This window comes from Medicago truncatula, chromosome 8 (genome assembly GCF_003473485.1).
Source record: "Medicago truncatula cultivar Jemalong A17 chromosome 8, MtrunA17r5.0-ANR, whole genome shotgun sequence".
In the NCBI taxonomy this organism is placed as follows: Eukaryota; Viridiplantae; Streptophyta; class Magnoliopsida; order Fabales; family Fabaceae; genus Medicago; species Medicago truncatula.
Window position 1 is genome coordinate 6,585,205 of NC_053049.1, and position 21,767 is coordinate 6,606,971.

At 34.1% G+C, this 21,767-nt stretch overlaps 1 protein-coding gene across 2 annotated transcripts in view; it reads left to right on the top strand.

Annotated features, from left to right (window-relative positions):
- LOC11434046 (midasin) overlaps positions 1-19,725 on the top strand; it is a 42,890-nt gene extending 23,165 nt beyond the window's left edge. Inside the window, exons 35-77 of one of the 2 annotated variants that reach the window (XM_024773834.2) lie at positions 5-176; positions 268-336; positions 901-989; positions 1,069-1,320; positions 1,623-1,758; positions 1,877-1,962; positions 2,052-2,146; positions 3,300-3,441; positions 3,555-3,644; positions 4,758-4,881; positions 5,037-5,197; positions 5,379-5,492; positions 6,464-6,613; positions 7,942-8,121; positions 8,202-8,384; positions 8,483-8,584; positions 8,684-8,908; positions 9,006-9,128; positions 9,639-9,720; positions 9,820-9,950; positions 10,061-10,225; positions 10,453-10,528; positions 10,611-10,723; positions 11,527-11,588; positions 11,692-11,805; positions 12,018-12,086; positions 12,188-12,344; positions 13,549-13,649; positions 13,746-13,858; positions 13,972-14,195; positions 14,306-14,554; positions 14,732-14,956; positions 15,051-15,209; positions 15,296-15,517; positions 15,598-15,885; positions 15,962-16,105; positions 16,278-16,484; positions 16,570-18,282; positions 18,384-18,665; positions 18,774-18,953; positions 19,032-19,130; positions 19,208-19,333; positions 19,433-19,725. In XM_024773834.2, the coding sequence (XP_024629602.2) occupies positions 5-176; positions 268-336; positions 901-989; positions 1,069-1,320; positions 1,623-1,758; positions 1,877-1,962; positions 2,052-2,146; positions 3,300-3,441; positions 3,555-3,644; positions 4,758-4,881; positions 5,037-5,197; positions 5,379-5,492; positions 6,464-6,613; positions 7,942-8,121; positions 8,202-8,384; positions 8,483-8,584; positions 8,684-8,908; positions 9,006-9,128; positions 9,639-9,720; positions 9,820-9,950; positions 10,061-10,225; positions 10,453-10,528; positions 10,611-10,723; positions 11,527-11,588; positions 11,692-11,805; positions 12,018-12,086; positions 12,188-12,344; positions 13,549-13,649; positions 13,746-13,858; positions 13,972-14,195; positions 14,306-14,554; positions 14,732-14,956; positions 15,051-15,209; positions 15,296-15,517; positions 15,598-15,885; positions 15,962-16,105; positions 16,278-16,484; positions 16,570-18,282; positions 18,384-18,665; positions 18,774-18,953; positions 19,032-19,130; positions 19,208-19,333; positions 19,433-19,465 (7,827 nt within the window). In that variant the 3' untranslated portion in view covers positions 19,466-19,725. The remainder of the gene's footprint in view (positions 1-4; positions 177-267; positions 337-900; positions 990-1,068; positions 1,321-1,622; positions 1,759-1,876; positions 1,963-2,051; positions 2,147-3,299; positions 3,442-3,554; positions 3,645-4,757; positions 4,882-5,036; positions 5,198-5,378; positions 5,493-6,463; positions 6,614-7,941; positions 8,122-8,201; positions 8,385-8,482; positions 8,585-8,683; positions 8,909-9,005; positions 9,129-9,638; positions 9,721-9,819; positions 9,951-10,060; positions 10,226-10,452; positions 10,529-10,610; positions 10,724-11,526; positions 11,589-11,691; positions 11,806-12,017; positions 12,087-12,187; positions 12,345-13,548; positions 13,650-13,745; positions 13,859-13,971; positions 14,196-14,305; positions 14,555-14,731; positions 14,957-15,050; positions 15,210-15,295; positions 15,518-15,597; positions 15,886-15,961; positions 16,106-16,277; positions 16,485-16,569; positions 18,283-18,383; positions 18,666-18,773; positions 18,954-19,031; positions 19,131-19,207; positions 19,334-19,432) is intronic. The other variant, XM_003627166.4, reaches the window with a different exon arrangement.
- The last annotated feature ends 2,042 nt before the right edge of the window (positions 19,726-21,767 follow it).

Below are 21,767 nucleotides of genomic sequence, written 5' to 3' on the forward strand. Positions count from 1 at the left end.
ATAGATGGAGAGCAAAAATTTGGAAAGGTTTTCATCTTCAGAAAAATCCTTGCTGTGGATTCATGGCGGTCACCCATTTTTGCCCACCTCGTCTGATTTACATGATAAAAATCAGCAGCTTCTAAAATTGACTGAACCGCTTTGGCCAAGGAAGAGAGCAAACAGTAGTAATCAAGGTTTAGTTATGCATTCCTTTCTATTGTTTTTTTATGGGAAAGTTTAGCATGGATATTGAGCATCCATTAATTTCTCTGTTGGATAATGCAGGAATATTGAACATCGATCAAGTCGATGTTGTAGCATTTGATCATGATCTTCGCTTCCTTGTAATGCAAGGTATGTTAATATTATATTTTCCCACTCATACATTGATATTTCCAATATTAACCCACAATAATATCCTTAAGGAAAATACTTTGTAGCTCTAATGGTTTTCTGAAGGTGTGGGAGTTGTCCTATTTATTATTCATTTTGATTGGGATGATTAAATATTTATTCTGCAGATATGTGGTTGATTTGATTTTACGTCTGAAAGTTTTCATCAAACATATATTTAGAACAGGACTTGGTCTCAATCACACAAACTAATTGTGTTCTTTTGGCACATAATGTGATTTCTATGTCAATATGTTGTACGAATCATGATAGTTCTCTTGAGAAGTCTTAGCCCAGTTGATTATAAAGTTATACCCATTTATGATTTTAATCATTTCTGCGTATATATGGTTGGCAATAAAAATCCACGGAAGATGTGATAGCCTCTTAAAACATGTAGCCTGAATGTTTCTGGTTTATAACTGATTGACTGTGCACATATGCCAATTTTATTTTCCTTTGAATATTTCTCATTTGTTTAATTGGGAATGCATCTTTTTCATTGTTTATTCTGTAATAATGTAGATATCTCCAACTCCTCGTTTATGATAGCGAAACGGAGTCATGAAGATGATGGTGTTCATATTATTGAGAAGTTAGATGAGGCATATCAGGTTCGTGCCTTTTATGTTGTCATTGAAAACTATAAATGCATGTGTTTCTCTTTGATTTGTTACTGAACTTCATTTACAGGTGCTGTCAGGAAGGTTAGAGCATGAACAGAACAAGTTGCAAATGAATACTGGAACCAAAGATCTTTCTGCTTATGCCGAAAATCTAGCTTCTTGTTGTTTGTCTACACCTGAGTTGTTATGCCAAAAGTCTGTATTTGAGGGTGTGCAGGATACGTTTCCTCCAGCTGATGCTACCAGTCTATTCTGGGACATGGAGTTACTAAAGGAGCTCACATCTGTGCCTTTGGACGAACTCGAAGGGTTACACCAAGTAATATCGAGAACAATTTTCTATTCAAGTGTTTATTGGTAGATGTCTGTTTAGCAGCATAATCAATTCAGTATGCGTGTCTAATTACGCACTTAATTAAGTCAAGCTTGGTTCTCATGAATTTTTTCAGCTTTAATAGTATTTCCTTCTTTTCGGGTAGTTACTATAGCTGAGAGAACCTACAATTTGGTTTTAAATGAAGATTTGATTTATTAGATCACTTTCTTTCTGTTATACTACAAGTAGTTTGTATGTATAATGGATTATTTTAAACATAATTTTCTCTGTTTATCTGGTTGTAGGTTGTTGGACGTCTTTCCTACCTTTTGGACTCTGCTTTAAAATTTTCTTTGAGTTTCTCATCAAGACCCCCACAAATGTTTTCACCACATCAAAAGATTTTGTGGACCCTGAATGCTTGGACTTCAATGGATGCAGGTTGGTGCAGGAATTCAGATGTGTTGTATTAACATTCTTCTCTATGAATTGGCTCAGATAAGGTTTTTTAATTTATTTTTTCTTTGGGATTTTTTTCCTGGGCTGGCCGGGTTTGTAGTGAATATGAAAATTGCAAGCTTTGTTCTTGAGATGTGGTTTAACTGGCATGAGTCTTTGTGGGCATGCTTTCCTGAATTTGTTAAGGTATGTGTTTGTGCAATTTCTCTTTTTCATATTTAGTTTTTTGTGGTTGTGTGCTTTTTGACCATTTGTCATGTTTGTTCTTGCACCAGAATTTCTCTAAGATCGAAGGTTTTGATAATATCAGTATTGCATTACCCCACACGCTCATTCAGCCTGTTTGTGCTTCCACTGTGTTACAGATCACGTGAGTTCATTTTATTAATTATTTTGGTTTTTGTTATATACTGCTTCTATTTGTTTTAAAATATACTGAGGTTTTTCTTTTTCATGTTGGATGCTAGAACACCACATTGGTCTCATTTTTACGATTCCTTTTTGTTTTTCCTTAAAACAGTTAGGGAAGTATAGCAATTTTAGATTATAAGCTACTTTTTTTTTTTTTTTTTTTTATCCTTCCTGTTTATGCCGTCTGAAATAAAAAAAAGAAATTTGACAAGTGAAATAATATGAAAGATTTGTTACACCTGTGTGTGCTAAAATTTGTTAAAAGTGAAATACGACTGTAGGTGAATTTCATAGAAATGGTTTATTAATAAAATGGACAAGTCTTTCTGATTTCTTCCAATAATTGAATGTCACTGCTTAATTCTACTGAGAAATGAAGCAGTGAGAAAATGGATCAGTCTTTCTGATTTCTTATGAACTGAATATCAAGATTACAAGGATAAAATGTATGGTATTTTTGGAGTAGATTCTAGACTACAGCAGTTACACAACTGCATAACTATCTATCTAACTAACAGTTGTCGACAGCTGTTTGAAACAGAAAAGATACATAAAAATAAAAACGTTCATTTGGTACATATCATAAACATACAGACACCCATTACTAATTTCAATATTGTGGCTTATTTGCCCATGAAGTATGAAGATTTTTGATTTGTAGAGATTCGGTGAGAGAAAGAAGAGTGTTTTACTGTCCTCAAGAACAGCAAGTAAAACACAGTTACAGTGGGATTATTACTACAGATACACTATATATGTAGAAATATTCTGCAATGAATAAATATGAGATAATTTCTAATTTTTGGAAGCTATAAAAATCGGGAAATATATCCGAGAGCATAGAGTTCAAATCCTAATTAAGAACGACAATTAAATGCTGCTAAATACTAGATATTTACCAATACATGTAGACAGATCCTTATTGAATTCAAATCTGAAGGCAGCTATTTTTCTTCCATCACATTTGGTTAAGTACTAGTCAATGTGCATCTTGCCAGTATTGTATCATTTGTCGTTTGTTGCATGAGTACTTGTTATCTGTAACTTGTGGATATTGGAAGTCATGAGCTTGGCCTATGATATTTCTCATCACTGTTCATCATATATTTCAGGGAAAGCTCACATGCTGTCAAGGAGTTTTGGGTGCAATCTCTCAAGTGTAGAGCTTCCTTGTCCAATTTGTGGAATTGCTCTCACCATGGGACATATTTGCCTAAATTTCTTTTGTCTGCTGCCCGTGCCCTTTTCCAACAGGTAATATTTAATGTTTTTTTTTTTTGTAATTTTTTTATTATTCGTCATTCATTGGACATAATTTATATCAAATTGTTAAACTAATTCTTGTTTATGGCTTTGCTTGAATGCAGATTATTTATGCGCACAGAAAATCATTTGATGCTGATCAATATGCTGCAATTAAATATAACTTTTCTTCTTTTGAGAGAAATATGGCTACAGTATGCTCTTTATTTATTTATTTAAATTCTTACTATGGCTTTTTGACTGTTTTGGTTGTTTTGAGAGTTATGGGCATTTTGAAAATATCTTATGTTGGGCATTGCTTGTCTGTTTTCCTAATTATTTAAACAAATCGTGGTACTCCTTTTTTAATTTCTTCTTTTTCAACAGTTTAATTTTTGTTTTACTCAAATATCTTCCCAGAACATATTTATCAGAATAATGCTACAGTTAAGCTAACTAATAAATGTAGCTATACCTGAGAACAAAATTTAAGTGGAGTTAAGCAGTTGGCAATGCCTATGGGGCTGTTCTCTGATAATAACACATATGTGGATATGTATATTCTGGAAAAAATAATACATATTTTGTTTTTGAAGATCACCACAAGCACATCCGAAACTTGATCCAAGTTTTGACCTAAGCCTCATTGGTTCTTTAATCGAATTGTTAGCTTCTGAATGTTGTGTTAAATTTTAGTTTCAATCTTCATTCAATTTCATATGTTCAGCAAATGAGTAAAACATGTTTTGATGTCATTGAATTCAATTATCCTTGTTCTTCTGATATTTTGAACATGTAATGCTAAACAACTATAGGGATGGCATTTGACTCAAAATTAATCATGAGCTAATCCCTCCCTTAGTTAACAAATATGTTAGGCTTTCGGAAGGTTTTCTTAACACGAAGAAATCATGGAATACAAGGGAGGATATATATTACTACCTCCGGTCCTATTTATAAGAGAAATTTAGGTCAACAAAAGTGAATGTATTTGGACTGAATTTTTAACTAGATACATCAACTTTTGTTGACCCAAAATTCTCTTATAAATAGGACCGGAGGGAGTACTCCAGTTTATATTGTACTGGTGATACACTTAGTTGGACAATACATGCAATGTGTATATATAAGTACATTTATATATAAGTTATAAGTGAGATTCATGGAATTCATAACAGAGTCTTTTTTTCCCTTTGTTTTAACACCTTTTTGATTCATGTTAGATTTTATTGAATATTAAATTTTTTGGTTTTTTATTCATTTTAATTAGTAGTTCTGATAATGATACTTCAGTGGTCTTATTCCCATTCCTTTGTAACTGAATCCAGGAAGAAAGCATCCATTTGGTGAGCACCCTTGTTGGTTCATCACGACACCACAGATTGAAAAACTCGGTGAATAAGTTCATTGTTCCGCTGCTTAGGGAGCTGTATATTCAGTCCACTACCACTGGTAATTATTTGCCTCTTCTTCCCCTCAATTAATCAAAATATATAATTACTGACTATTTGTCCCTTTATCTATGGCCAGAGAAGTATAATCGTTTTGGTTCATGGTTTTGAACCATCTCACTTCTAACTTTTTTTTCCTTCATATATATATACCAGATTTCAATTTCAATTATACTATTGGTTGTGCATGGGCACACATTGGAGCATTACGCATTCATCTCTTGCTCAGCTATAATGAAGTTGATCCTGTCATGAAGTATTATTGCAAGTACACTCAGCTTGAAGAAACAATATCATCACTTGAACTTGAAATTCAGGTATTCCAAAAAGTGCCTTAATTTGACGGATAACATCTCAATTTTCTATTATATTAAGCTCTCCGTTGTTTAGCATTTATTACATCACTCAGCAATATTCCTCATTTACCATAGTTCATTACTGGAATAGCTCTGTGCATCTCTAGAGTGAATTAGTTTTCATTTATTTAATTATTTTCAGGTTCGGAAAGAGTGCGGGTATTTATCAGGACAGTTTTTGACAGTAGAAGCTGATAAAAGAAAGGCTGAAAGGCTAGAAAAGCTTCAAGCAGAGCTTAGAAAGCTGCAAAGAAAGGTTTATAGATTCTTATCTCTTGATTCTCTATCTAGATATTCATACTTTTTTCCTTATGCGTACTTAAATATATATTTTATGTTGGATTTTTAGTACAAACTCAGTATTTTTAATAAATGATGCCTACTTCAAATGAGTTTAATAATTTACTGTATCCTTGCTAAAAATATGTAGTCTTTGCTGACGCTATGCATTTGCAAAATAAAAACGGCGCCTCTTTGAATTGTAGGTTGGTGGTCCAAAGTTCTTGATCTTTGCATATGGCTTTCCCTAGTTGCCACTACCCATTTTGCTTTTATCTTGTCATAATTCTTCCTCTAGCAAGAGACTAAATTAGTGCTTTTAATTCTTTCTTGTCTTGCAACACCGAGCTTACTTCATTGGTGGCTTTTTACTGCTCGACATTCAGTCCTATACAATATTGTGGGTCCTATAGTTTTTCCGCCAAGTTTTCTTTCAATCTTGAGTAGCATACTTTTTCTATCTCATATCAGATTCAAAATATTCCTCTATTTACATTTTGGATCTTCTGGGTTTACATCTCCCTCTATTTTCTCGCCATTTTGTATGATAGACCCAAGAGACATGAACTGTGATTCTTGTCTTATTGTACGATCAGCAGTTTTCAACTCTTATTTGGAAGTCATATGGTTTATGCTAAACTTGCATCCCACACGCTCTTGTTCGAATGCAATTGGCAGTGCAAAAGTATAAATTTTTATTAACATATGTTACGACTAAATTTCTTTAAATGGAAGATTGGGCTTATTCTTTGTCCAATTTCCTACATTACTCATATGCTTGTGTTATTATTGTTTTATTGTTTTCTTCGTGCATATCTTTTTTAAACTTTTTTCCCTCTTTCTATCTGTAATTTGACCGGAATGGCGGAAATTAACTTGTTTTATGTCTGTGGGCGTGCTTCACTATTGTCTTCCATTACTTCTAACTTACTTTGGTCTTTTACTCAGATTGTGTTCCGCTCTGAATCCTGGAAATACAAAAAGTTAATGAATGAATGTGATGAGTTTCTCAAACACATTGCTTCTTTGGAAGTTTTAGTGGGTAATGTTGAAGCAGAGGATCTACAACAGGTTATTGACCGCACTCACAGTTGGCAGGTATAACTATCTAGGCATGTCATTAAGGTTGAACTAATTTGGATTACTATGTATAAATATTTCTAGTTTTCTCATTCAAATGTTACTATTATAGTTTATTATTATAGTTTATTCAAATGTTAGTATTATGTTAGTATTTTGTTTATATTATTTAAAGAAAATTAAATTTTATTTAAATCATCTTGCGGCTGAAAGATATAAAAATATAATAAAACTGTTGGTAAGATTGTCGTATTTATAAAAACAATAGAAGTTACCAAACTAAATTATATTTTGAAGTGATAAAGAAATGGAATTCAATATATAGTTGTTTTTAGATTAAATAGAAACGTAAGAGTAATTAGTTGAAATTTAAAGGAATCAACTACTTAAACCAGAGATCATCATTCATCATAAAAGAATAGATAAGAAAATAACAAAACTACCTAGACCAGGTAATTAACTATACAATGCTCACCAATCTCTCTTCTTAAAGAAACCATCCTCTGGGAAACCGTAAGGAGGCTATGAACACTACTTTTATATACTTCAATTACCTGTCCGCGAGAGTTATGATATTCCTTCTAATGAGTTTTTGACCAATGAAAGAATGCTCCTAGGTTTTTATTGACTTAACATTCACTCAAAATGCCATCAGAGTCAACAGCATGTCATCTAACAAGGTGACAATACAAAAGGTAGCTGTATATAATTGATCTAGTCACAATGGATTTGAATTCTGAAGGAAATGGTCATTAGAGTAATGAGAGAAATTGAATTCAATAGAAAAGGAAGGATTTTGCTAAAGTAGCTGCTAATCAAGTACTCTTGTAACAAAGGTAGAAATGAAGAAAGTGAAATCCGCAACCTGCAAATCCTTTCAAATTCTGATATATGAACCATCTGTTAATTTAGAAGAAACCAAAGGAATGATAATTCTTAGCATTGCGAGATAAATTTTCCAGGGCTAGAGTAAGTGTACCAATTATCTTGTATCCCAGTGATTTTGCCAAGCCCAATAGGTATTCTTTATTTGCACTGGATTTCCTGACATCACAACAAAACTGATTGAATAGGTATTCTTCTACAGCCATCAATTATATGAGCTAAGAAGATCAGATGCAAATACCAACCCTTACTGATTGGCTTGAGACTAACATGCCAACTAAGAATTAGATGATCTCTTGTACCAAGTCCTTCTTGAAACTAAATACAGTCTATCATGGTAGAAAAAAAGGTCGCGTTGAATAAAGTCTATCAGCATATATCATATCCCATAGAGGTTGTAGTGAAAGTTATTATCGTTGGGCTGTCATTTATTTATCTTTATTTCTGATTTTGAATTCCAGGAAACAGCAATGTGTTTCATTAATCGATTGACGGATGAGTACACGGCATATAATGACATTATCCAACCAATTCAAGTCGCTGTATATGAAATGAAATTTGGGTTATCGCTGGTTCTGTCAAGCTTCTTGGAAAAAGAATATTTGAGAAAAGTTGGGCATGAAAACATCAACCTGGTTACGGTAACACTGTCATTTTTAAATGTTTTCTTGTATAAATTCATTTATTTCCTATTTGGAAGCTGACATTATGAGCTTTACAGGATATGATATATATACTTATGCGCTTCCCTCGAGCTGCTTCATGGAAATTCATTTCCGTTGAGGACGTTGGAGTAGACTTGCATTCATCATACAAGCTAGATTTTGGGACAGACTTTTATTTGAATATGGGTTTGATAGAAAGGCTTATCACTCTTTCAAGCGGCGTTTCTGCTGATAAGAAGGTAAATAAATTATTGGATTAAAATCTAACTCTAATTTAATATATGGATTCGGCAAGTTCTATTTTGTTAATTACTTTGCATCTGAATTCTGAGAACAGGTATCTGCGATGCGATGTAGAGCTTCCATCTACTGGAACATTCTTGTTCAAATTGCATATTCTATAGCAAACGCAAAAATAATCGACCGTGAATCTTATATGGTCTGTTCCCATGCTCTGGTTTTGTATGCCAACTAATTCAATTTTATGAATCTGTTGAAATAATTATATGCTTATAACACCCTATATCTTCTGTACCAGCTTTTGCACAAGATATTTGACGAGTTTGCCAGTCTTTGGATGAGTATGAAAGTTTATGCCAAATCAAAAAGCGATCATGACGCTCAACAGTTCAAGTTTAAGCCTCGAGCATTCCAAATTGAGAGTATTATGGAGCTTGAAATACCAGCTCTTGCAAATTCAAGTGCAACCGAAGCATTTTCCGATTGGAAAGAGTTTTCTTATGAAGAAAAGTCTGCTGACAATGTAAGACTAATTTTTTATGCTCAATTTCTGCTCTCAGTTAATTGATTCCATCGTTTATATATTAGTAACCTGAAATGAAATCTGTTCAATTAATTAGATGGAATCTTCAGAGGAATGCGAAATATTGGATGAAGAATGGAAACATCTGGAAGAGTCTATTCTGGACAATGTGGTTCTCATTCACAGTCAGTTATTTGGATCTGGTGATCTAGTCCAAGCTGTGAGTCTGTGTAGCCTTTACTTCTTTTTAAGTTAAAATATGATTTGCAAATTGGCGTTGAAAGATTTTTATGCCTTATTTTTTTACTGGATACATGTTATAAATATAATCAAGTCTATATTAGTTAATGTTTTATGCGTTTTATCCAGAATTGGAGCTTCACTGGGTACTGCATCAAAATATTGAATTTGATGGGTTGGCCATGGTCTTATCACCAATTTGTATTTTAAAATAAATTGGTCAATATTAGAGTGATTTGTTTTTATTTTTATTTTTATTTTTATTTTTGTATTTTTCAACATGACTTTTGATTGCTTCATCCAATTTAAGTAGTTTTTTTTTCATGATCACCTTACACAACCAAACCAAGTGAGTCATATGACTTTTATAAGACCTATGTCTGATCAGTTGTTTTCAGTGGTCGTCCGTCCACCTGTACCAGTGCTGATTTTTATTTTTATCTGCAGTTGTTTTTTGGTATCTCATGGTAATATGACTGTATTTTTTCAGCCTGGAATCTTCGAAATTTCTGATGAAGATCGGTTGCATTCCTTCAGCGAGTCATATAAATTGGGTATCAATTTAATCAAAGGTAATGATAAGTTCTGGATATGATTTCAAGTTTTGTGTCTGGGCACGACTTATGATTTTATATTATATTTTCTAATTCTAAATTTTTTCCTTCGCTCAGGTGCCCACTCTTCAAATCTGGCCAGCTTAGATGCTAAGCTGATTCCAGAGCACTTATTTTATCTCTCTATCGACTATAGAAGGAAGTTTCATTCATCATCCAAATCCGCTAATAGATACAATTTTTACAAGGTGTTTCCCAGTTCTGTTGTTTTGATATTTTGGAGCCTTGGATTTTTTCCCCTTCTTCTTTTTGTGGTTGTGTCATGACCTGTGTATCATTTTGTTCTTTGTGGATCCAGGATTCAAATGCTCATGAGATTGAACAAATGCTGAAAGTACTTGCACCGCTAAGACAGCAGATCACATCCCTTTTAAATGAGTGGGAAGAGCAGAATGATCTTCAGAGATTTTTGGATGTCATTGACATGCTCTTGACTCTTCCATCTGATATCCCTCTAGCTAAGGTGAGCAATTACTGTCTAGACTCCCAATCTTTCACAAAAGTTGATTTCCAATTTAGAGATTAATAGAATTAGAGCGGTGTTTGAACCTCTAATGAAAATGAAGTTGTCATATATACTCATGCCCTAGCACACTTTTTCAGTTAATATACAGTCTTATAAAAATAGAAAACAAAATGATTTTATCCATGACTCAACTGTCTATTCTTCATCTATTCTCTCCTCTTTAGGCTTTTTCAGGGTTGCAGTTTTTACTTCACAAGGCTCAAGTTATGCAAGAAAATCATTCAAAGTTCACCTTCTCAAGTATGAATTTTCTTTCAAGTAATGTAGTTAAAATTTTCTATGCTGTGTTTTTACCAATTTTTATGGTTTTAATGACATGCAGATCAGTTGAAATCTGTTTTTGATCTGATGTCATCATGGCACAAGATGGAACTGGGCTCTTGGCCCGTGTTGCTCGATGAGGTGATGGATCAGTATGAGAACAATGCTAAAAAAGTGAGTGGCACATTACTTCATTTTGTTGTTATAATTTGTTGTAGTTGTATTGTAGGACCCCACAATGGTTTGTAGCGTGAAAGCTTTATAGCACTAGGTCACCTTTTTTTTCCTTCTTATTTGTATCTTGAAATGATAAAAATTTACTAAAAGATCTAAAAACACGCGAGTGGAGCCCCTGCTAGAAATGCACTTATAAAGACTAAAGGCTTTTCCCACTTTAGGCCGTTTGACCGTATGAACCAACAGGCACAATAAATCCTTGTCATGATCGTTTTAATGGTACACAATTCAACTCCTAATCTCTGCAATTGTTGCACCTATACCTATTAATTAACCTTTCACTCTTTGATTTTATCCAGTAATGAAAATAAGAATAATAGCAAATTTAAATAAGTCAAATTAATGAAAACAGGAGAGTGGGTTGAATGGTTATCTTAAAATTTGTGGTTGGGACGAACATAACCTCACAAAACCGGCTTGTAAGGTGAGGATTGCCCCCACTTATAAACATATCTTTAGGCCATCTCTCAATCAATGTGAGACTCCTAACAGGTTAATAGTAAATTGATAATCAGGAATCAAATACCTAGTGTTTAATTTTCATATTTAACTTGCTAATCTAGGGCAGTAAATTATCATTAGCTTATTTTGCTGGCCGTATTAAAAGAATGATGCATAAAGTTCTACATGTATTTCAGAACTAGGGAAAGTGCTTGATCTAAATGTTATTCTTTTTGGTGATATCCTGCTTTATTTTATGCCGCAATAACTTAATTCTTTTTGTCTTGCTCTTGTTGCAGTTGTGGTTTCCTCTGTACTCTCTTCTTCTATCCACTACTTCTGATCAATCAATTTTCCAAAGGTAATCTATAATTAACATTCAGCCTGCTCATTTGATGTTTCATCTTTTTAGATTATGTGGCTTTCTTTTAGAGTAACTTTTATTTTTCATATGAATCTTGTAGCCTGGAGGACTTTATTCAGACTTCCAGCTTTGGGGAATTCAGGAAACGGCTTCAGCTTCTTTATGCTTTCCTTGGTCAAAATCATACAAGTGCATGCCTGAAAATTAATTCCAGGTATATTTAGAAGTTGTGTTTTCATTGATATGTATAAAAAATACAAGCGCTTATTGAATCCAATAGATAATATCAGTTTAATATTCTTATGACACATCCTATTTTGTTGCAAATGTTTAGAATTTTGTCAAACTTCTTCTACTTGCAATTAAATAGATTCTTTTTTAGTATAAAGTAATATAGTTTTTTTTCTTCATTGCTGGACACTGCAGCTGTTGTCGGACGGAGCAGTCAACATTCTTGTACAATATGTTTGGATTTTATGTGCAGTTCTTACCAACGTGAGTTCCTTTCGGTTGTTGTTTATCCAATATCTTGTCTTTTATTTATTGTTTTCATTGGCCTTGTTATGTGTCTGAATGTATATTATGCACCTGAGCAGTGTATCGAAGCACATTGATGCTAGTAGGAAAGAGATTTTGACTGAACTGAAAGATTTGGTGAAACTATGTCGGTGGGAGCAGGATAAGAGTTATTCATCGATTGAAAATTTGAAAAAGAGTCGACAGAAGCTGAAGAAACTTATAAAGAAGCATACTGTAAGTAGCATTACTCTGCCTGCCTGTGGTTTAGTTTTATATGTAAAGATAATTGGCTATTGAAAAAATAGTCGAGTGAATTTGGCCTCTCTTCTAATTTTAATATTTATCCACAAATTTTGAGTTGACTTTCAATTTTTGTGTTTTATTATGCTGTTCAAGTTATTTCATGTTAGACCTGTGTGTACAAATGCTTTTGTATAACTTTATTGGCTTCATACAGGGTTTTAGTTTCCTCCCAATTTTAAAATCTTTTATTTTAAAAATTTTAATATTAAACATATCTATATTTATATTTTATTAGATATTAAAAATTATTTTTAACTTTTGTTAGTAAATGTGGGAACAAGACGTGTCTCATCCTATTGGTTTCTAACACAACCCTCCTTTCAGGAAAAAATTATGACTAAACAAATATGATGAGAATTGTGACTAAATATGATGAGATAGGCGGCATCATTGAATAATTAAATCATGTTGGCACAATAAATACTAAATTTAGGCAGCATATGATAGCTTACCTTACTATGTCTCTCCTATCCTAACTATCAAACGGGTCCAATCTATAAATGTTGTACTCCTTTGATACTTTGTTATGCTTATTTTTCATGCAATTTTGTTATACTTTGTTATATAAAATTTTAATTTCTTATTCTGTGTGTGACTATATATACTCATTAAGGATAATAGTTAAGTGTGTTTAGTTTTCGGACTCATTAAGGATAATAGTTAAGTGTGTTTAGTTATCGGACTCATTAAGGATAATAGTTAAGTGTGTTTAGTTTTCTTGATTTCATGGGAAACAAGCTTAATTATAACGGTCATCTCACAATTTGAAGGAATTGATGTAAGGCTATTTTTGGAATAATAACATTAAATGGGCATAGAATAGTTAACTTTTGCTTTTATTCGAGTCCAACATTTTTTGACATTTTTTTGCTTGTAATGAGTCCAGAGTAGTATATCTTCTTTTATTTATTTATTTATTTATTTTAAATATATATAAAAATTGCTGTCTTTGTTGGATGGATACCTAACAGTTTCATCTTCAGCTTCTATATTCTATGTATGCATTATAAACTGTAAAGCATTTTTGTAACGGTAGCTGTTCTTATTATACTGTCGCTTCCCGATTTGTATTTTCAATGATTGTGTAAATATTTGTTCGATCATAATTTTCTATGTTGTTCTCTTAATGGTGAAGGATATTCTGCAAGAACCTATGGATAAGCTCATTCGTGATGTTCTACACAAGGGTTCAATCAGCGGTGTTTCTGATTTGCCATTGTTCAGTGATGAAAACAGGTTATCTTATTTGACATCTTATGGAACATGGACTCTGCAATTTAATAATATTTTGGTAGTTTTTTATTCTTAAGTTGTTGGCACTCTCCGGTGTAGGTTGATCTGGTTTGAAAACTGCAGCATGGCATTAGACCATGCTTTTGAGAATTTGCTGCTTAAGAAAACCTCAGCATTTGATGTTTTACTTTTACAACAGAAAAATGCTAAAGGTAGGTATTTTTTCCTTTTGTTTTCTTGTCATTTTATTTTGGTGTTCCTAGTTTATTTTTTTGGTCTGATTTGCTTCTTATTGCGAAATGCTGGAAATTGGTAATTTATACAGAAGTTGGAAGCACATTAAGATCTTGTGATTCCCAACGTACACTATACCAGGAAGGATGGAAAGATGTATGGCATATGATTGAAAATATTTATATTAAAGCAGTTGACTCCGGTAACATTTGGAAGGAAGATAAAAATAATCAAAGGAAGAGTAGAGCTTTGTCTGACCTTCTCAACCTTTTAAAAACGAGTGGGTTGTCTCAACGCAAGTCTACGCATAAGGTGGTATGAAGCTGAGCTGTTTCTTTTCATGAATATCTAGATTAATTATTCATTAAGAATTGATAAAAATATTTTGTTTTTCTTACCTATCTTTTAATTAAACTAAAATACAGGATGAGCGAAAACCTTGGTGGTTCCTTCAGCTTTCCGGGAACATGGAGTGTCTACTTCTAGAAAATAGTAGATTCGCCAGTCCATCCTTGGAAATTGATGGTAAAGTAAAAAATAAAGATGCCCCTGAAGAAAGCCCACTTACGGAGTGGAAGACAGCTATTGAGCATTACTTCAAGAGTGTTATGTGTGTGCGTCTTCTGCAGGAAGAGATATGCCTCGATCCTCATAAAGATATAGCTCCTCAACAGGTAGACATTTTTTCTAAATACGTGTAGTGTTAGGTCTCTAATTTGTTTCATACCCCACCTCAATGGTAGGACTGAATATCACACCCACCTCTTTCTGTGTGCCTTCTGAGTGTTTTTTTTTTTTTTTTTTTTTTGTCGTACATTCGGTATATTGAATGTGAGCTTGGTTCTCTTTAGGTTACCAGGTCCAGTTCTTTCCTCAGTCAGCTTGTCCAGATACAACAGGACCAACTTGCTGCTGCCAGTGTATTTAGCGAGAAATTGAAATGCTTTAGAGAATTTGCAACTACTATGGGAAAGTTGTTTTCATTTTCCTCCCCCACTGATAACAGTAAAAGTTATATGTGCTCTATTGTTCCGCCAAATCAGCTTGCTACTTACAAATGCATGTGGCAACAGAAGGTAAAATTGTAATTACATTTTTATTTGGATGCTTTATTTGCTTTAGTGTTTTAAGCATCTGATATTAATTATCTTTATGTATTTTATTATGCAGCAATTATTTGATAGTCTGTGTGCTACATCAAATGGAGAATTACTTTTACTAAGGATATTAGAAAATAGCCATTTAAACACTTGTCAAAGAACAAGACCTTCAGCGAGTGAGATGACCGCTTCCATTGAAGAATTCTTACCAGTGTTCTGTAAATCAAAGGTGAATAAATAATGGTTTTTGGTTTTGAATTGCTTTAAATTTGCAACTTACATATGGTCTTATATTTATGCAAAACATAATCACAGGAATCATTGGATTGTTACCTTATTGGGGGGTCGAAAGCTGTCACTACAATAGCATCCTCACATCTTTCTGTTGTTACTCAAGAAATGGAGCAGCTGGTATCCGAAAATTTCAAGGTCATAAAGGATTTTAAGGATCATTTTCTTGTACTACAAGCGAATGGTATGGATAGAAGCTCAGTTAAAAATGTTCTGATTCATCATTTTCAAGAAATAATTGACAAGGTATTTAAACTTTGGACTTGACCTTCTGAAATCCAGAAAATTGAATGAGAAGCCTGGATTCATAAATTTTCTCTTTTCAGGCAAAATCAATTGAGGAAGAATTTATCACTGCAAAGAATGAAAATTCTAATCCTGTAGATTTATCTGAGAAGGACCATTTTTGCGGAAGACAGTGTGCGGAGCCTAATGCTAGGTTTGATGAAGCCCTGAAGTCCACATATCAACACATTACATCTGTGTTGCAGAGTTTATGTTCGCCCAGCACTATCCCTTCCATGATTAACCTTGGTTCATGGGAACTACAATTTGTCGCAAATCTCAGTTTGGACATGCTATGTGATGATCTTTTCAAAACAATCACTTTTGGGGTAAGTTTTGTTTAACGGCAGGTTATTTCAACTGTTCCTTTCTTGGTGACCAAAATGATGATATGGTTGCTTGTAGGCGAAACTGGTGAATTGTTGTGACAATAACATTAGCAGTTCTTCCAAAGTCGGAGCCCATTTCCAAAATCTACATACGCTCGTGGATCTATTACTGAAATTCAGTGACGAGCTCTTGAAAAATTTCTTTGCTATGCACAAATCAGTAAGCTTAGCACTCACTTACCTCTTTCTGTGGATATGCATAATTTTTTCTCCTGATAGCATAATATATGTAATTGGCATATTCTACAACATTTTTAAAGTTCTGTGAAGTTTTTAGTATTGTTGTTTGAGATGGATAATCTAATTCTGTATATTTATATATCGATTTGCAGGTAGCAGTAACAACTCATGTGATTGCAAATATTTTAGTTTCTCTATTTTCAAAAGGTTTTGGAAGATTAACAGAAAACCAGGAGGATGATGGAACCCTTGATAAATCTGAAGATGCAAGTGGGACTGGCATGGGGGAAGGTGTTGGACTAAATGATGTCAGTGATCAGATAACTGATGAAGATCAGCTGCTGGGAACACGTGAACAGGTTAGTTTTTGGGCTTTAATATTGCATTATATATGGCAAAATTGGATTCTCAAGGTATGTTAACTGTCTTTTGTCAATGATGCAGAAAAAGGAGGAACAAGAGGAGTCCAAAGAAGTGCCAGGCAACGATAATACAGGTATAGAAATGGATCAGGATTTTCAGGCTGATGCTGTAAGCCTTAGTGAGGATTCTAGTGAAAATGAAGATTGTGATGGTGAGAATGAGGAACTTGAATCAGAAATGGGTCCCACTGGACCAGATAGTGAAGCAGTTGGAGAAAAAATTTGGGATCAGAATGAAGATGAGACTCCCGATGATACAGGAGAAAAGTATGAATCAGGACCTTCAGTTAAGGACGGAGATGGAAGCAACAAAGAGCTAAGAGCCAAGGATGATTCTACCAGCGATCAATCTGGGGATGACAGTTGTGATGAAGGTGATGCTCAGAATGATGAAGCTGCAGCACAGAATGAGTTTGATGATGAAGAAAATGGAGACGATGTAAATATGGACAAAGAAGCAGCACATTCTGATGCTACTGGATTGAAGCCCGATGAACCGGATCACTCTTCTGACATGGAAATAGATTTGAATGCAAACGAAGATGTGGATCCTATTGAAGAGGGAGATCAAGAAGGGCATGATGATTCAGCTGAGAATGGAAACCAGGAAGATGAGACATGCCCGCCTGATGAAATTATGGAAGAAGCACATACTGAAGTTGATGTATCCTCTGAAAAAGATGATCTAGGTCAAGAACATCAAGAGAATGATGACATGAATTCCATGGATCCAAAGAATGATACATCTGAATCTTCTGACGTGGTTAATCCGCAAGTTTCCAATGTTGATTTAGCGTCACAGTCCAAAAGTGATTTGCAGACATCTGGTTCAGAAAATATAGCGTCACAGTCAAATTTATCAAATAGCCATCACGATTTCGGCAACCCTGCTGTAACGGGAGGTTTTCCTTCAAGTGATATGTCTGAGATGGATATTAATATGTCAGATTCATCAAATACTGGGGGATTTAGTAAAACTCAACCTAAATCACACCTTCCACAGCACGAGCATTCATTTTCTCAAGAAAAACAAACCAATCCTTCCCGAAGTACAGGGGATGCACTTGATTTCAGGAAAGAAAAAATAAATGTATCTGGTGATCTCCCTGAGGATAATATAGAACATCACGGTGAAATGGATGATAATAATGCTGATGAGTATGGATATGTTTCTGAATTTGAAAAGGGAACAACTCAGGCTTTGGGACCTGCAACGTTGGAACAGGTTGATAGAAACATTGATGTCGATAAGGTTGACACAGAAAGTCGTGCTGGAGAAGATGCAAATTTGCAGCTTGAGAAGCAAAACTCAGAAATAGATTCTGTAAGTAATTCTTCCTTACTCCCTAAAAATGAAAAAAGGGATCAAGCGAATATGCCAGTCATGGAGAAATCTCAAGATGATGGATCAGTAAAGCCTCTTGGTAGTGCAAATATTGATCCTGAAAGTCATTTGGAAGATCTAATTTCTATCAGTAGATCATACTTGGGTGAGAACACACATAAATTAAGTCAACTTTCTGTGAATGATGAGGAATTGGGAAAATATCACGAACCTTGTGATGCTCCTGATCATGTGAAGGATAATGCTACTGCTCTCTGGAGAAGATATGAACTTAGCACTACAAAGTTGTCTCAGGAACTGACTGAGCAATTGCGTCTTGTATTGGAGCCCACAGTGGCCAGCAAGCTCCAAGGGTATTATAAAACTGGAAAAAGGATACATATGAAAAAGGTAGCTGACGTGTTCTGATTAATACGTATGAACCTTATAATAGTATGCATCTGTTCATGAAATGTTAGTGCTTACTCTCTTTTCCTTTTAAAAAATCCCAGGTAATACAATTCATAGCAAGTTATTATCGTATGGATAAAATATGGCTTAGGCGGACCAGACCCAACAAACGTGATTACCAAGTTGTAATTGCTGTTGATGATTCACATAGCATGTCGGAGAGTTGCTGCGGTGATGTTGCTGTGGAAGCTTTGGTTACAGTATGCCGTGCTGTTTCTCAACTTGAAATGGGGAGCTTGGCAGTTGCAAGCTTCGGAACAAAAGGAAACATAAATTTGCTGCATGATTTTGATAGCCCATTCACTGCAGAGTCCGGGGTTAAGGTTAGCAGGATTTACACAAGTCTAGTTTTTTTCTTTATTGACATCAGTACTGTGCATTTGTTGAATATGTTGAAAGGATCTGATTGTTCGTTTTTGACTGAGGAACAGATGGTCTCCAATCTGACATTCAAGCAAGAGAATACTATTGCCGATGAACCAGTTGTTGATCTGTTGAAGTTTTTGACCAACAAGCTAGATGCTGCTGTTGTAAAAGCACGACTTCCATCTGGCCATAACCCCCTACAGCAACTTGTTTTAATAATTGCAGACGGTCGTTTTCATGAAAAGGTATGTGATTAACAATCTGGCTGCCTCATTATATATTCATAACTATTGCCCTCTTTAATTCAATTGTATCGTTTTCAGGATAACTTAAAGCGGTGTGTTAGAGAAGCATTAGCCAGTAACCGGATGGTTGCGTTCTTGCTTCTTGATAACTCTCAGGAGTCAATAATGGATCTTATGGTACTTATTCGCTTCCGCAAGTGACTTTTATGATTTGCAAATTTTCTTTTCCCTAACCTTGACTTTCTGTACTCCAGGAAGCATCCTTTGAGGGCGGAAAGATGAAGTTTTCCAAGTACATGGACTCCTTTCCCTTTCCCTATTATATCGTTCTGAGGAACATTGAAGCACTGCCTAGGACTCTTGCAAACCTACTGAGACAGGTAAGCTTGAGTTCTTTTTCCTTTATCCGAGGCAGAAAAAAAAGTGGAAAATAAATAGTATTACGAAAATAATGTTATGTTTTGTTGTGTTTATTTCAGTGGTTGGAGCTTATGCAACATTCAAATTACTGACTGGTTAAAGACTCATTGAAGACGTGCAAAATCCATTTTTGATTTCAAGAATGCAGATACAACATGCTTTATATTGAAGAGGGATTAGAAAAAATCATTGGGTTACTTGGGTGTGAATTTTGTATATATGAAAAGTACACGAAATTGTATAGTATTAACAATTATACAGTTACCAAAATAAAACAATTATACAGTTGTGCAATCCAATGTACAGATCTACTTTGATTAATAAGAATGTCATGTTTGCTGCATTTGATGAATCTTACTAGCAAGTGATTTTGAACATGTTTTTGTACTTTAATTTATATCTTTGTGGCTACCACGGCCGCTTGGGTAAGATTAAGCTTTAGAATTGAAGCATTCAAAGATGATTAGAGATTAAAATATTATTAGAATTTGAGCACAAGTACAGTCACATTTCAATTGTGCGAGTGAGATCCAACATGATGAAAACAACACAACATAGCAGTAAAAACCAAAGGGTTGTTGTTCCTTTGCTTTACAGAAGTTACTAGCACAAAAATAACAACAATGGTTTGAATCCCTACAAAAAGTAGTTTATGAAACTGTTCTAGACTTGATGGCTTATTTTTAAATATCTGACTGTTCCTTTGCTCTTTAAGTCCTTTCAATTGCTCACAAAATGCTAGAAATGCTTTCATGGGGAGTTATGCCATGTTCGTTTGGATCGGAGTTACGAACCGATCACTAGATTGGAAATTAGGATGCACGAGCAGCAACAATAGTATGTTAATCTTTCCACAATTAACTCATAATTCAACATCAAAAGTAAAAGCTTTAGGGTTCAAGTCCTCACAAGGAGAATACTAACATAACAATTTAAATACTAACATTTGTCATTATAAAAAAATCATTCATAATTTGACACCGATAAACTATAATTTAAAATTCAACAATACGCCAAAGATTAAAATTCAACATGACCAAAATTGACAACCCAATATAAAATACACCAAATTTCTACTAACACTTTATGCATTTGCAGTTCGAACTAACACATATATAACACTCCATCTTTAATATAACATCCAAAGATATACCACCATATTCCTTGTCAATTCAACACCAATATTTTTCTCTTTATCAGTTAATCAGCAAGAGGATGACCTTCTAACTTTGGCTCCATCGGATGGTTGTGCTCTCATTAACAATATCCAATGGCCATTCATTGAATTTTGACAAAAATACACGCAACCTAAATAGGCATTCATGTTTTTTTGACTCAGTATCTTCTCAGTTCAATTTCTTCTTTCTTCTAGATTACTTTGTACACCCTTTCACAACCCAACACTAACATTGGCGACCTTCTTTCACCACCATGATGGGATTTCTCTATAATTAAGGTAAATTCGACCTTTGTTTCTTGTTAAGGAACCCATTTAATTATATCATCTCTAATTTTTCATTTGTTATATACGTGAAAAAGTAATGCGCCATATCTACTTCATTATTGCCAAGTTTTGAAACATCGGAACAATGTTATCTTTAGAATCGACATTAGGTTTCAAATCAACAAAAGCTCACACAATGTTTGGTTTCAATCCGACAGAAGCTTTAAGAATAGTTGATTTTAATTCACCGCTAGACTCAACAATATTTGTTTTTGACTCAACAAAATTATCAATCGGATGTTCAACATAACTATAAATAAATAACAAAACATAAAAAAGTTAAATTATAAAATAATATCTTACAATACAACACAACTGACGGAATAAAAAAACAACCAGGGTTGACTGGATCAATAGTTAGAACCCGACCTAGGATCGGTTGGTAACTCTCCATATGTTCGTCACACCAGTTTCTAAAAAAATTCAACAAAAAACAACAATATAAACAGGTTATTAAACGACTATTATTTAAAGACGAAGCGAGTATTGTGAAACCATAAGGACACAACACAATTATTAACTGTAATTACTAATACAATCATCCTAATACTATTTTTTTTTTTTTTAAGAAGCTAAACTAACCCCCTCAAATTGACACCAAAGAGAATCGAACATGAAACCTAAAGGAGGAGCACACTCCCAGATCCCAAGCCAATATCACTAGGCCAACCTAAGTGGGTTCATCCTAATACTATTATTTTGCAGTATGCAGGTCTGTCCATCCCATAGTGGGACATAGGTCATGGGATAAAACCGCAAGTGCACGGTCTTACCGAAGTAGTAATAAAAGAGTATCGTTCCGACAGAGAGTTGTTCAATTCAATTAACTTTAGTTGATAATTAGAAAAGAAATCAGTTGCAAAAATGGGGTTTTCAAACGGTTGAAAGAT